The sequence below is a fragment of the Vipera berus genome (assembly GCF_964194415.1).
Source record: "Vipera berus genome assembly, chromosome: 3".
NCBI lineage: Eukaryota > Metazoa > Chordata > Lepidosauria > Squamata > Viperidae > Vipera > Vipera berus.
In genome coordinates, this window is record NC_138204.1 from 125,403,353 (window position 1) to 125,419,441 (window position 16,089).

At 36.0% G+C, this 16,089-nt stretch overlaps 1 protein-coding gene across 1 annotated transcript in view; it reads left to right on the forward strand.

Moving 5' to 3' along the window:
- NSUN2 (NOP2/Sun RNA methyltransferase 2) overlaps window positions 1–5,147 on the forward strand; it is a 44,431-nt gene extending 39,284 nt beyond the window's left edge. The window contains exons 16-19 of the mRNA XM_081324025.1: window positions 1,139–1,213; window positions 3,095–3,233; window positions 4,175–4,214; window positions 4,442–5,147. Coding sequence (XP_081180151.1) covers window positions 1,139–1,213; window positions 3,095–3,233; window positions 4,175–4,214; window positions 4,442–4,838 — 651 coding nt within the window. The 3' untranslated portion in view covers window positions 4,839–5,147. The remainder of the gene's footprint in view (window positions 1–1,138; window positions 1,214–3,094; window positions 3,234–4,174; window positions 4,215–4,441) is intronic.
- The last annotated feature ends 10,942 nt before the right edge of the window (window positions 5,148–16,089 follow it).

Here is a 16,089-nt window from a genome sequence, read left to right on the forward strand (position 1 = left end):
CTCTTGTCTTTATCTTAAATCCCTCTTTTTCAAATATCAATAAGTCTCAATATGTTATCCATTTACATTTCGATATCATCTCTGGTCTATGTAGTGCTTCATGAGTGATAGCCAAAGTGGCACTTTTATCAGCTAATCTTCTTTTATACTTCCACTATACACATGCAATTGATTGCTTAGTAGCATGAATCTTAAAACCAGGGTTAACTTGAAAGTGAAAGTTTTATATAGCTACAGATTTATTCACCTTGATCACCAAGATGTGACTTAGCCACAAATGCACCCCATAGTTCTCTCAATTACTGGGCTGCAAATCAGCTATTATCCCTATGTGAGCTTTTTTTCTAGCAATATTTATAGGGAAAGTCTTGGTTGCTAGAAAGCCAGAGAGAGTTGATAAATAAACTTAGAGTGCAACTTAACTTCTGTTAGAAGTATTAATTAATTAAATATACCATGTACATAAGATACAATCATGCCCATTCCCCACCCCCAACCCCAAAGCTATGTATGGATAGTTTGCAGACATATTATTTGCCAGGCCACAAGACCAATGTGGCGTGGTGGGACAATAGGCTCATGGTAATTGAAAATGTCCATTTCTTGCTCAGTAAAATGGAAGATGACAGCAGGTTCTTCTCTTAGACTTACAAAACTGCATTCAGAGTAATTAGTCTTTCCAATAAACTTGAGCAGTTTTTCTCCCAGTGGCCCTTTGCCCTGTAGGAGCTTTTGATTTACATTTATTGAGGACAGCTGCAGGCATATAGTTTGCATGCCTTCACTGAGTCTGTTTTCCTGAGTAGCTTCCTAGATCTAGACCTTAAATGGATCATTAGTACCAAATCCCTCATGAGATGTTTCAGTAAACTATGCTCCTTTGAGGAATCATACCTTTGAGGAATCATACCTATATTTCAATATTTATTATATTCAATATAATATTGGATACATATTGAGTATAATCTATGTGATTAATGGAAATGCCTATTCTATCTCATGTCTCACTTTTATCAGTATATATTGATGTATTGTTCCATTGTTGTTGGTGCTCTCCTGCCAAACTGCTTCAAATTACTAATTGGGTATTATAATGCTTAAATATGCTGAAATATCCTACTTTTTAAACCCCATATAGGTTATTAATACAGGAATCAAAGTGTGGTGCCGCAATAATGATGGAGATGGTTGTGCCTTCAGATTAGCACAAGAGGTAAGAATGAATGCATTATTATTACGTTATAGTTTTCCATAATCCTCCTGGAAACAACAACAATTTGCAATATTTAGATTTGTCCTGTGTTATTGCTGTGTGTGCTTTTATGTTCACTTCATTACATTATGTTTGTTTTTACTATTACTTAGTTTATTTGTACTTCACCATTTTGGGGGAAAAACGAGGGCAGTATAACACATGATAGTTGGCAGATATCTTTTTCTCACATATGAAACAGCCTTGGAGCTCAAGAATTTAAAGTAAAACTTAAAAGTATTCAAGATAAGTATAGTAATCAGTCAGTGTCATGATTAAGTAATACAATCTTAATATTTTTAGGCCTAAGTGACATATAATCATATTTGCTGATAACTGTTTAGCAGCTTCAGACTGGTGGGGTTATCTTATAATTAATGGTTGAGACAAAAACATTTATCTGTAAACAAAAAATAAATAGGCTTAAGACTTAAAAATGGCAATGCTCATTCATTCATTCATTCATTCATTTTATTATTATACCTAAAATGGACCTAAAATATAGTCACTACAATGCTAGTTCATCTCCTTAACCACTGCACCATATCACCTTAGAAACCATCAAAAGAATATTTCAGTTTACTGGAACAGTACCTTGGAATATATAGCAAGAGAACTTCATAATAAGATTTCCTTTTAAAGAGAAGTTTTATTTTATTTAGGAAATTTATTTCACATTAACAGTTTTGTGCTATTCAATGGTGTTACATTTTACATAGATTTGTAGTAGAATTGATCTCTGTTAACAATGCTTAGGTAGATCCATGCATATAGAAATACAGAAGTTCCCTGTTTTAGGATGTTAGACTAGGACTGAAGTTTAAGTGGCACTGGAGAATATTGCTTCTTCCATTAGAAAGAAAGAAAGGTAGTCCTCTGTTTACAATCACAATTGACCCCAAAATTTCTGTGGCTAAGCGAGACTGTTGTTAAATGAATTTGACCCATTTTATGATCTTTCTTGCCATAGTTGTTAAGTGAATCACTGCAGTTGTTAAATTAGTAGCATGGTTATTAAGTGAATCTGGCTTCCCTATTGATTTTACTTGTCAGAAGGTCGCAAAAGGGCATCACATGACCCCCGGGACACTACATCTGTCATGAATTTGAGTAAGTTGCTAAGCTGTTTAATTTTGCTCATGTGACCATGGGGATGTTGCAATGGTTGTGTGAAAAAAAAGTTGCAAGTCATTTTTTTCAGTCCCTTTGTAACTTTGAACAGTCATCAAACAAACTGTTGTAAGTCGAGGATTACCTGTGCATGCTAATACCGTGTCTGCCTAAATTGCTGTATATTTTTATGGAGTTAGTAGGATTGTTGGAATAGAATGGCAATCTATTGAAGTTTCTATGTCAGGTTTTTTAAAGTATCTTCATTTCAATGTTTATGATATTAGCTTACAAACCAGGAGACTGTGAGTTGTAGTCCCACCTAAGGCCTGAAACTAACTGGGTGATGTTGGGCCATCATTCTCTCAGCCCTAGGAAGAAAGCAGTGCCGAACCACTTCTGACAGGAAACTGCCGGGACTTGTCCAGGCAAATTTATGGATGCATGTGTGCCGGTTGTATGTATGTATATGTTTAACATGAAAGTAATAGAAGTTTGAGGATGTTTTAATTCACCCTGTATGGTTAGAAGACTGCACCATTGATGTAGTTGATTAATTGACTGTATATTTTATTTCATACTATGGTATTGCACAGCCAGAAGATGTTGCTATTTCAGTTTCTTATTATTATATTCCATTCAGATACTGAAAATCTTCCCTTGAGAATAGATTTCTGTTTTGAATTTTGAAAGAAATGGCTATATTATAAAAATCATGTCTTTCAATTCCAGGGCATATATACATTGCATCCTTTCATCAGTGCCAGAGCTATTACGGCTGGCATAGAAGATATTAAAATTTTATTAACTGAAGAAAATCCATTCTTAAGCAGGTTCAGTACTGAAACACGCAGTCAACTGAATGGAATGGGTAAGTAATAGTTACTTGGTAACTAATTAACTAATAGTTATTTGAGATTCAAGATTTGATTTACATTATTTAGTGTTAGAGTAGTTGATTTCCAACTGGTTACCTTTTTTATATTAATGGTGAAAATTGATGGCAACTATTCATAAATGACTAGGGACGCGGTGGCTCAGTGGGTTAGGACGCTGAGCTTGTCGATCAGAAGGTCGGCAGTTTGGCGGGTCAAATCCCAAGTGCCGTGTAACAGAGTGAGCGCCTGTTATCCGTCCCAGCTTCTGCCAACCTAGCAGTTCGAAAGCACGTAAAAATGCAAGTAGAAAAATAGGGACCACTACAGTGGGAAGGTAACAGCGTTCCGTGTGCCTTTGGCGTCTAGTCATGCCAGCCACATGACCACGGAGACGTCCTCGGACAAGCGCTGGCTCTTCGGCTTTGAAACGGAGATGAGCACCGGCCCCTAGAGTTGGAAACGACTAGCACGCATGTGCGGGGGAACCTTTACCTTTACTTTACCTTATTCATAAATGCCCATTTTTCAGAAGGTAACTCTCCAGAATCCTTTCTGCTCTCTCACTTTTACTTTTCGTGTTTTCACTTGACCTAAATGATTGTAGACTGTAGCCATCCATGATTTTTATTTTCTAAGAATGCCTCAAAGGCTGATGTTGGGACTAAAGATAATCCAGTAATCAAGTTCACTGCGTGAATGAGAGCTAGTGAAATTTTAAAATTCCTCTATTTGGTGAAGATCATTATCCCAACATTATCAATAGCAGCTCAAGAATATCAGTAGTTTCATAACATTTGCTTTGATAGAAAAGATGGTAGTGTTCAGCAAATTCTATGGAGAATAACTGTGGGTCATAGGTTGAATGGCTAAAGATTAATGTCATTTGTGTTATAATAATCTGCTATTTTAAAACATTACACTCTCTTTGTTTCAGCTATGGGTAGCATAGTCTTGAAATACGAACCAGACCAAAGGTAAGTGACCTCTGTGTTCAGTTTATGGAAATGTGTGTGGATGTACAGATCCTTTTGAATATAAACTGAACAGAAATAATGAAAAGATTAATTTAATGCTTTCAACGAACCCCTGTTTCTAGGATCCTAGAACAAACAAGCTAGTAGTATAGTTTAAAATTACTAATGAATCTTTTGAAGAAAGTAAAATTGAAGCATCAACAGTGTATGCATTTGTCTATTTGTAGCAAACAAGACACCCATCAGTGCTCTATTTTGCTGTGTGGTTGGCTTGGCAAAACATCTCTTCGTGCTTTCGTGCCCAAGAATGAGAGATTGCATTACCTGAGAATGATGGGACTTGAAGTATTCAAAGCAAAAAGGAAAGAAGAAAATTTAGAAGATCAGTTGGAAACAGCATCTACTGATACTTCGGGGCAAGTGCTAGAAGAATTGGAATTTGAATGTAAAACCAAAAACATCAATCAGTTACCGACAATAATAGAAGATGAATTGAATGGACAGCATGAAAAAATGTTAATGGAAGCCAGCATAGTAGAAAACCTTTCTTCCACTGACAAAGATGAAAATACCCAAAATATGCAAAGCAAAAGTAATGTTGACATTATGGAAAAAAAAGACTAAAAAGTCAATTTGCATTGACTATTCATATGGATTTCTTTTATAATTATGTACTGCAAAGCATCTAAAAATGATTTTAATAAAGAAGTTATTTCAGTTGTTGAGAAATGTGGTAAACAATTATTTTACAAGAGTTTTTCCCCAATCTTTTTTATATAAATTGTTTTAATAAAATGAGCAGCATGATGCAATCACTTCAGTGAATCTGTTTCTATCAATGGATTTTGCATCACTAAAATGATATTTGTCATTTTAGAAATTAAATAGATTTATTGATATATGAATATAATTTATAAATATGATTATGATTTACTTCTATAATTTGTAATAGATTTCTTTGAGAATTTTATCTTTCACACACTCTTAGTAATTGTTATTGTTCCTCTGAATTCATGCAATAAAAACAAACTATGTTGTCAGCATATAGTAGCCTAGATTTGAGCTGTGCAATTATAAATCCTAAAATTCAGTTTCCATTCAAAATTTATGTATTAGTGAGACTTTTGTGTCGCGGCAACATGGATGTAGGAAGGCACGGCTCTGCCTTCTGTGCCCGATTTTGCCCTGTTGGCCCTAAAAAGGGCCTAAAGTCACCCCAAAGAGGTGATGAAGAAGGAGGGGTGTTTTGTCGATCACGGAGAGATGGCGGTCTTTCCGTTCGATCCGAGAAAAGCCCTCTAAACTGACGGGAAAGCCTGTCTACATTCTTATGGCCAGCCATTAGCTGCTGACAACCAGAGAAGAAGAACGTCAATTAATACATCGTAAACAGCATGTTTCGAACTGGATGAGAATATGGATCCTTTCTTTACTATTTTACAACTGAATTTCCTGGAAAGGCTCCCAAGAAGCTAAAAACCTCTGAATGTGAACGGAAGCGGCATTTTAATTTCTATTGGGGACAGAAATACACAATCTTGAAGTGGAAATAATATAAAACTACACTTTTGAAATTTGAGAACTGAGATAATTGTTAAGATTTTCTCTTTGAAAAAAAACATTGAGGTGAAATACAAGAAATGAATCCTTTAAGAGTGGAAAATGCATTTTGAATGACATCTAGTGGTGGATCTGAGTACAGCACTATAACTAGCTTCCTTCCTGCTTGGTGATTCCTAGCCTAAGGGAGAACAACTGGCAATAAAGGAAAATATTTTGGCATACTTATCACCCTGACCTTGTTGGATTATAAACACCCACTGACCTTTGACTTTTAATCTCAAGAGCTAGTGGAAGAGAAAGAAAAACAACTTTTGATTACATCTGGCTTTTGAGTTGTTTTCAGGGAGGTTGAACACTTTGAACATTGTGGGTTATAATATTGCCTGAGTGACAATTTTTGGAAGCCTGAGACAAAGGAACATTATAAAGTATTGCTTTTGGGACTGGTCTGTATTCTAAAATCTATTGGATTATAAAGGCCTCATATAGACCAGAAAGCTAGAGGAAGCTTTGTTCTACTCTTAGTGAGACTGTGATATTAGAGGATCTCCAGGAATGATGCCTCAAGAAAAAACAAATACCTTTCAGAAGGAAATATATTCTATGCTACAACTAATTCAACAAATAATTGTTGCATACAAAAAGGACATAAAAAGAAACCACAATGAGACTAAAAATAATTTAGATAATACAAAAGAGCAAATCTCCAAATTAAATCTACAACTAGAAAGTTCCCAAACAACGATTACGAAGTATGAACAAACAGAGATCGGAAGATGAAGCAGACGAAATGGACCTAGAGACGGAAGAGATTAAAGAAGGGAAATATAAACTATTATACACAAATAAAATACTGCAAGATTTACCCATAACAATGAAATAGCAAAAGACCCTTTACCCTTTAAGCTTGCAAGATGCACCTGATGACAAGAAGTTTTTGCGGAACAGATCATAGAGCTGTCAGGGGAAATGTTATAATTTGGGAAACAAAAGATGGGAGAAATTGAGGGAGAAAGAAGGTGGGAGTTGCTTAAGGAACATAAATGGGCAGAATTCCCCCTCAAAAATACCCTACCTAAATTGTCTTCCTCACGCCAAGCAACTTTCATAAAAATAGAAACAAAATTCCTGGGTGATTTAATTGCCTTGACTTGGAAAGCTACTTGGCAAAGAAAGAAAGAGATTTCAAAAATAGAAGATATAACCTATCAGAGGGGGAATCCTATGTTTAACTACTTGTTTGAATATGGTTAAAAGAACGGATGACCCTTAGATATAATTAGACTTTTCATAATGAAAGATATGATTTAGAATTAAAGTAGCATTTTTTTTCTTTTTTTGATAGGGGAAATATGAAAATAAGAGGAGGATTGGGATGAATAAAACTGTTAGCTATATAAATGTAATTAATATTGAGAAAATCATAACTGACAAAGATACTTTAAATATTGGTGAAAAATTAAACTATAGCAAGAGCATGAAAAACAGGATATTGATTTATGAATTGATATTGATATTTTGTATAGTATTAGTAAAATATGATGAAGATGTTTATATCTAGCTCTATACATCAATAGTGCCAAGAATTCTAATTGTGTAATGAGGGGAAAATGGAAAAAATATGGGGGGAAAAAGAGGATCAGGGAAAAAATACTGGATTGTGCAGTACTGAATAGACTTATATTGAAGAAGTTAATGTTAAATATGTGAACCCAGACAACAAGTTGTTTACTAAGCTCTAAAGACTGTAAATCTTAAAAACTAATAAAACTTTTTTAAAAATTATGTATTAGTTTTATACTATTTTCTTTTCCCCAAATCTGGATTTTACGCCTGATAATTAATTTTAGATTGGGATTCAGAGAAACATCTAAAAAATCAATGTCACTATATTCATCCAATTTTGCCATTTTTTAAAATGATTTGTTCCACTAACTTTGGGTTACCAGGGTAAGTTATACAGCTTATATCAAAATCATATGTTTCAATTGACCCAAATTAATGCCAAGGTTGTGTACCGGTTTTGTATCACTTCATTCTATGATTGCCTGGGTTTTGTACCACCACAATTAAATGTCTTGGTTCAGAGGAAATACTTAAGCCCTCAATCACCCAAAACCTAAGCCAGAGTTTAATATTGCACTGTCCCATCAAATACAGGTTTTAGCCCATATAGGCAAATACTTCTGTTTTTAGCCACAATAATGAACAATCTGTCAGTCAGTACTTTTATCTCTCTTTGTATTAGCATAGCTGTACTAGCTTATTTTCTATGTTCTTTTGATTTCTGGGATTTAAGGGTTCCTTCCCCCTTCATATAACCTCCCTCCAGATCTTTAATTATATCATTTCTGAACAATGTTCATTAAATGAAACAACATTACCAGACTCATTTTCTAAATCCATTCCTTCCAGATTGGACTTCTAGAATATTGTTAATGGAAGTAGCTGTTTAAAGTTCATTCCAAATAATTATTTAACTTAACATTGATGTTCTAGAGATTTAGGTTTTAGTGTTTGCTTGCTTATTTTAATAACAGTCATCAGTTCTTTGTGGGTCTTCATTTGAGTGGGAAACTACACATTTATTCTCAACAATATTGTCAGAAAGTAAATAACAAATAAGTGCTATTTACACTGCATCAAATTGTTTCTCTGGTGGTGCTAAGCTTTTGTGGGAGTATGGTTGAATCAAACATAAAAGTGGGTATGATAAAGAAATACTACAAATGAAATGTAGGTGATTATTTGGGGTCAGGCCATGTTGGTTTTGAGGTATTCTATAGCTCATCAGGGGGATTTCATAGTTACACACTTCTGTGGAGCAGATGTAAAAGTAAGGATTGATGGAAAAACATCAGTACAGAATTGGTGTAAAAGTTTTGTGATAGCTGCATTGTAGAAATCATATTTGTAGCCGATTACCTCAATACTAAAGTGCCAACTCAACATTCTGCCACATCATATTATTCAGGAAACTACTTAGCAGAAGTGCTTGTGTTCCTCCTGGTTTGATTATTTTATGCCCTTGATTTCCACTGGCTCCCAGCCTAGTTGAGAAGAACATGGCTAAGTGTAGATAACTGGGTGTTGTGTGTATGATGAGATGTGTGTGAGAGAGAAAGAGCAAAGGTACATTGTAACCAGTAACACTTTGCTAGTTAAAATTTCTATTCCAAAGAACTGGTTGTGCCTCAGTGTTTGGTTGAAAGTGATTTGGGTGTGGCTATTTGCTGTGTGTAACACTCCCCAAGGATTTGGGGCTAGCCCCAAACTTCAAGTGATGGTCAATGCCTAGTTAATTAATTGTCTCTTTATTCTTTCATGTGGAGGAGTGGGGAGTTTCAGATTAGGCAGAAATTAGACATGAGAAAAATGGAGATGTCAGCAAAGCGGTTATGATTCACTAGTTGATAAAATCCAGTATCTTCTTGCAGTTGATAAAACCCATCAATGTTCATGCTAACTTTTTTAAACTGGTAAATTTAACATAATTGCATCAAGAAAAATATACAGTGTGTAATATTTTTTTATAAAACTTCCTCCTTTCTATTGATTTTTATTTACAAAAAGGGAGCCGAACTAATTTGCTGTAGCAAAGCAAACAAAAGTAAATACCAAACAAAAGCTAAAACTGGAATTTTTATTATGACAGCCCACTTCATGGCATACAATTTCATGTTTTGTGTTAAAAGGAAAGGCAGGGTAAATTAATAAAAATGTAATCTATATCTGCTATTACTAATCTGCCCAACAATGTATAGCTGAATCAGAGATCCTGATGTAATTTAGGACCTTTGTATAGTTTGCAACAATGGTGGCTGTAAAAATGCTTCCTTGAATTAAGAATGCTGAAAAGCCAGTATTCTTGTAAATAACAGTTTATAAATTAAAATAGTTTTTGTAATCTAGAACGTCTCCAAGAAATATTAGTTGGAAAGCCTTAGCGTGGTTAAAAATTCTATTTCTCGCTAGCCTTTCTCCGAAATATAATCCAGGGATTTTTCAGAAGGATGTTTCATCTATACAAACAACTTTAGAGGAATTTTTTTTATTTTTTACCATTCTTGATTTCAAGTATTATATATTAGAACAGCAGAGGGCAGCACAAACCAAGTCCAGAATGTCATTTCAAAAACAAAAACAAATGTGAAGTACAGTATATACCAGGGGAAGGCAACCTGGGCTCTTTTATGACTCATGGACTTCAACTCCCAGAATTCCTGAGTCAGCTCAGGAATTCTGGGAGTTGAAGTCCATGAGTCATAAAAGAGCCCAGGTTGCCTACCCATGGTATATACCATGTTTCCCCGAAAATAAGACCAGGTGTTTGGTTTTTTTTTTGTGTGTGTGTGTGTGTGTGCCTCCAAAAGAGGCACCAGGTCTTATTCTTGGGGGGTGTCTTTTATACTCACCTCTGGCACCAACAGCCCTGCCCAGGTGGTCCACTTCTTCTGTGGCCAAAGGAGCAGCTTCATTCTATAGTTGCATTCCACCCTGTATTCCGGAAGGCCTCTGCAGCTGAGTACTGAGCTATGGATTCAATCCATAGCTTGGTTCTTGGCTACAGAGGTCTTGCCGAACCGAGCTATGGATTGAATCCATAGCTCGGTTCTCAGCTACAGTGGCCTTCCGGAAAGGCCTGACTGCGAAATGCAGGCCTGGCTGCAGAAGACGCTGCTGGGAAGCAGAGGCCTGGCTGCAAGGTAAGTGGGTGTGGGGCATGTGGGACAGCTCCACATCCCCACCCCTGCCCTATGGTTTATTTTGGGAATAGGGCTTACATTAGGCCCACACCCTAAAATCAAGCTAGGGCTTATTTTTGGGATAGGCCTTGCTTTCGGGGAAACACGGTAGCTGCTGCTCTGAACTGAGAATCACTCAAATGGCAACTTTGGGAACGAAAGTTGTAATCAACAAGGACATACAGTTTGCCTAATGTGTTTTGACCTTGCCATTAAGTATTTGGTTCTTTTAGCTGAGAAAATGGCATTCAGTTTGGAGAATTGCGTTCCTTGTAGGATCACAGAGTTGGAAGGGATTTTGTAAGGTACTAAGTCCACTTGTTGCTTCATGCAGGATTGAAATCCACATGAAAGTATCTATGACAATGAGTGTCCAAACTGATCTTTTAATGAAACTGATCATCTTCCTGCACTGTTATTACACTGTTTGGAAATGAACCAGAAACGAACCAAATGAGCCATTCAACTAGAATGAGCTTCCTTATAACTTAAGATCATTAATCCATGACACAAGATGATTAGTAAACTAAGTGTGATGGAGGAGGGAACATAGAAATGAAAAACCTTCACTTTAGAGCAAAGGCACATGACAGCCATTGAATCCACTGAGATTCTCCAAAATTCTGACAAGACTGAACGATTCTTTTTTACCTGAAAATACCAGGAAGGGCTTAAACTGGGAACTCTTGCATTTGAAGCATATACTATACTGATACAAAGCCCGGCTTTATTGGACAGTTGGTTATACATAAATGCAATACATTCTAGAACTGAAAAAAATGCAGAAATAAAATGTATGTTTATGCAAAGATGTCTTCTGTTGATGTCTTTCAGCAGGATTAGATCCATGTGTAATATGTAATGTGATCCTAATATCAGGCATATAAAAATCTAGGCCTCACAAGATGGCTCCAGTGAAGGTTCTGTTTCATGCCGTCTAGCAGTAATTGGGATTTTCATTGTCCAGATATGGTGGCCCTTCTGTGATTAATGGAATACCTGTATTCCAATGTAATCTTATGTTATGCAAGTTTTTTTTCCAAATGGGAAGAAACCATCCCAATAGATCATCCTTCCTAGTCTTCTTAAGGGGAGACTATGGGAGTCTCTCTCCCTTTCCCTCTTCCCCCCCTCACTTTCCATGCAATATTATAACACAGCCTTTAATTATTTTTCCTCTTGCTTTGACAGTAATTCCTACTTATAAATAATTGAAGCTGTGATGGTATCTTAGGGAACCAGATGCCATTTGGGACAAAATGGAAGGTTCATTGTGTTTTTTGGCCCATAGGCATCTCTGCAATATTGAGACGTGCAAGCCAAGCCATGCTCACTGAATATCTAACATAATTCTTCAACATTTTTATCCGATCCTGCCTCCTCTGGATAAATTAGGGCCAAAAAATGGATGAGAGAATCTGGCTTGAACAATTAATAATGAAACTGCTGGTGTTTCTGTTTCCCCACTTTCTGTGCTGAGGAATGGTGTCCCAACTTCACTGCAGGTAAAAAGGTTTAGGGAGAAAATTGAAAGACATAGTGCAGTGTGTCATTGTTCCGGCAATTGCAGTACTTCAAAGAACTTCAAGACGTTGTTTACCTTAAGGAATCTTTTATTATACTTGTATATTCTTCTCCCCTGAACACATCAAACACAATTCCCTCCATTAATTTAATGTCATAAATCACATTCTCCAATTAGTTTAAAATGCAAACTTTCCCTTCTGTTTAACAACTGGGCCAAATTCTTATCTCCTCTTATTACAAACAGTCTTGAGATACATTCTCCCTACTCCCCTCAGTGTCCACTAATTCTAGCTCTAAAAATAATATATGAGTTAAAGGAAGGCTGCATCTCCCTATGTTGTCAAGCAAGAACATCCTATGTTAGCAGCATTGACATAGTGGTTTTATGTTTGTTTCCTTTATCTCTTTCACTTCAACAGCATGCAATGGACACTACAGGAATTTGAATGGGATCTGGTTTAGACTCTTGTTTCTTTTTGCCTGCCAGTGAATTATGTAATCACAAGGATATCTTCAAATGTATTCTCTATAATGTGTCTGGGTAATATTCATGTAACCGAGTTGTTGATTAATATTCATGTAAGCATTTGAATTTATCTTCTGTCAGTTAACTGTTATCAAACATACTATCCATTGGCACATCCTTAAAAAATTGGGAGATAATTCCTAGATCTTGTTTGGCAACTAAAAGTCGTGGTGCAATTTTCCTAAAGGAACATAGAAGAAACAATGTACACAATAAAGAAGAGAGGTCAAAATAAGTAACAGGATTAGAGACTTGTAATGGGAGTCTGCAGGACCCAATCCACCAAATCTTATGAATCCATGTGCTCCAACACAATGACACATTTTATATATCCTTCTATGATAGATTCACCTTCCGTCTTATGGCTTTGTAGTTGAGCAAAGTGTCACTACAGCCATACTTTCTCTCTAATGCTCTATCAATGGCTATGCATGGAAAATGTTCTGGTCTGGTGTCCTGCAAGAATCTGTCCATTTTGCACCCAGTTCCAGCAACCACAATCCCTATTTCTAGGCTTTGGACCAAGAAATAATTGCTTTGGTGCACCATCACAGGATGTACCGAAGAAAACGGCCCGACTGCTCAATTGTCCAGAACCTGCAAACTCATGACCTTGAGCTTCAGAAGCATACTGGGGAATATGGGTGAGGTTAAAGATATAAAAGTTACATTCCAAGAAGTCTATTTTTATACTTTTGGTATAAATGTTTCTGTTTTATGCATTGTTAGCCACCCAGAATCTATATAAATCTGCACAATATGTCAGTAAATGAGTAAGGGTCAGGAAGAATTCATTAAAAGCATCTTTGAGTCCCTCAACTAATAATCAGCTCATTCTAATCTTTTTTGTAGGGCTTCAGCAATTTATGTTAGTGACATGTTTTATTGCGAACAAAGATCGCATAAACGTTGCATAGGGCGATGCCGAAATTAAATTGCGAAACATGGCACAGCACAGGGAAAACAGCAGAAATCCTTGGAGAAGTAAAGCAAATTATACATTGCTAAGTAAATCATCACTTGCCTGTTGTGAAAGTTCTTCCTCTCAAACATTCACTCCCTTGGCAGGGGATTAATATTTGTATAATGAAATAGCACAAGGGCAATCTCTGAACATAGTGCTATATAAGTAAAAAAGAACAAAAGGTTTAAGTATGTGCAGAGACTGAGTTCATATTAGCATCCACTATTTATTTTAGGCCTGTGAGATTGCCTTCAACATAAAATATATGGCATATTTTTAAACATCTGTAGATATTATCATAGAATTGGAATGATCCATCAAATCCAGTCCTTATCTTCAATGTACGTAATTCAAATTAGTGAATCCCCAAGAGTTGATTGTTTAAACTTTGCTTGAACAGATGTCACACAGGAAAGCTCTCTATCTCACTAGGACTAGGTTATTCCTCTGATGAATTGCTGTTACTAGTAAAAATACACCCCTTTTTAAGCATTTGCTTTGCTGGGCTTTTATTTTATCCTCTTCTATGACTACTATTTTGTGAAAAGAAAAGAAAATCATCCAGTCAGACAAAACGTTCTCCAAACATGTACTTTGGAAATAGATCACCTGATGTCACCATCTCATAATTTTACGTTTTCTCGTCATGTGTCTCACCTGTTCTCAGACTGCAGAATGACTACTTCAGGGGAGGGCCTTCCCTATAAAGTGCCCTCTCTTTCCATCTCCCATACCCTTCCATAGTATTTGGGAGATTTCTTAAATGTCCTGAAAGAATATTAGCTTAGGTTAATAGAATTTAGCTGGTTCTGCTAGGATATACATATATTTAGATTTCTTTATTATTTTTTTAAAAGTACATATCTGAACTGCACCCATATCATTTCTAGAGTTACTGGTACCCTTAAAACATAGCCAGCAATCTTCTTACACCTTTGATAAGCATACTGCATTTCATTTATCTTTGAAAGTGCACTCCTTGTGTTCTTAATCTTTCCCTTCAAAGTAAAGCAATCAGAAGAAACAACAAGACTTACAAAGAGTCAGAATAGGTAAATAAAACAGCTGCACTTTCACTGATTCCATCCATTTGGCTGCAATTTAAGGTTTTGTTCATGAACCTTATTTCAAAAGATTCTGAAATTCATGCTAATCAAATTCTGGTGTTAAATTGCTGGTGCGCAGTTGTGAGCAGTGGTGTTTCCTAATTAGTCTGTAAATTAAAAAGTAATACCCATTCTTCAACCCCTATGTGACCTTATCAGTGCAAGATAGGTTATTGTGCAAAAAAATAAAAAATGCAGCAGGCCAAAAATGGGAGGTGGGATGAAAATGGATTTTGAAACTGCCAAATAAAAAATTACTGAGTGGATTCTCTAGGTTGCAAATCGGGACTGCAGTAATCCTGCAAACCCTGCAAAGGAAGATGGAAATTGCATCTTGGGTTCTTGCAACTTTGATACGATAACTCTTAGGCTTGAATAATAAAAACCAATTAACTATTCAATACTTTTCTGTACTAATTGAGCTCCTTTAAAATAAAGGACAGCTTTCCAAATGTAAAGCTTTGCGACCTCTTTCAGCTGTATTTGCCATGTACCCTGCTCCCTAACCCTGTGCCCTGGACTTGGAGATCTCAGGAGTTTAGGAGGAAATTGTGTTTTCCTTTATGTTGAGATAAGATATTGCTCATCAAATCTTGTGCCACTGTGGAAAAGGAAATGAACCTGCCCTTCCTTTCAAACAGCAAAATGCATTATTGAATAAGAGTTGTGCATATGCCTGGATGCACACGCAGGGACGCAAACACATAGACACCCAGAGCTAAATGTGAAATCATCTCTCAGCATTCTGTTCTTCCAGATTCTAATGCTGCTAAGATACAACAATTAATTAAACTTAGCTGCAGGATTAAATTAATATATTAATCAGCAAAAGTTGTCATCAATTAACCAGTAGGGGGTCCAATTTTCAATATGATGATAGGCTTTAATTCAAGGGCATAAGGAATTAAGGCCACAGCACTCTGCCTTTTGTTCTGCTATACCATTGTAGTAGCTAAACGAAGTATTGAAACTTACCTTTTTGAATGGACTGGTGTAATTTATTTCATAATTATTAAAAAGACATCTAGAATACTTCATATTTGCAATGCATACATATTTTCATTTTTAAAAATGAATTAATCAACTATACACTGTCACATAGACCACAAGGATGACATTCCTTTATCACACTCATACTGAATTTCAGCCTTATCACTGGTTAAGTCATACAAAAAATATATAACTGTAGTAGCAATAAAAGAACAACAATTGAAAACCTCCAACAATGACACCCTTTTAGATGTGGGAGAGGGAGAACATCATATTATAAAATGTATTGCAACGTTAGTGTAGAATTGTACTAGGGCAGATGACAAAATCAAGTGAGATTTAAGGAGCTTTTCCTGTTGTTTACAATAAAGGTATTTGGCAATGGTACTTGTTTTCTTGCTGGCTAATCGTTCTACATTCTGTGTACATGAGCCTTCTTTCACTTAACTGCGGC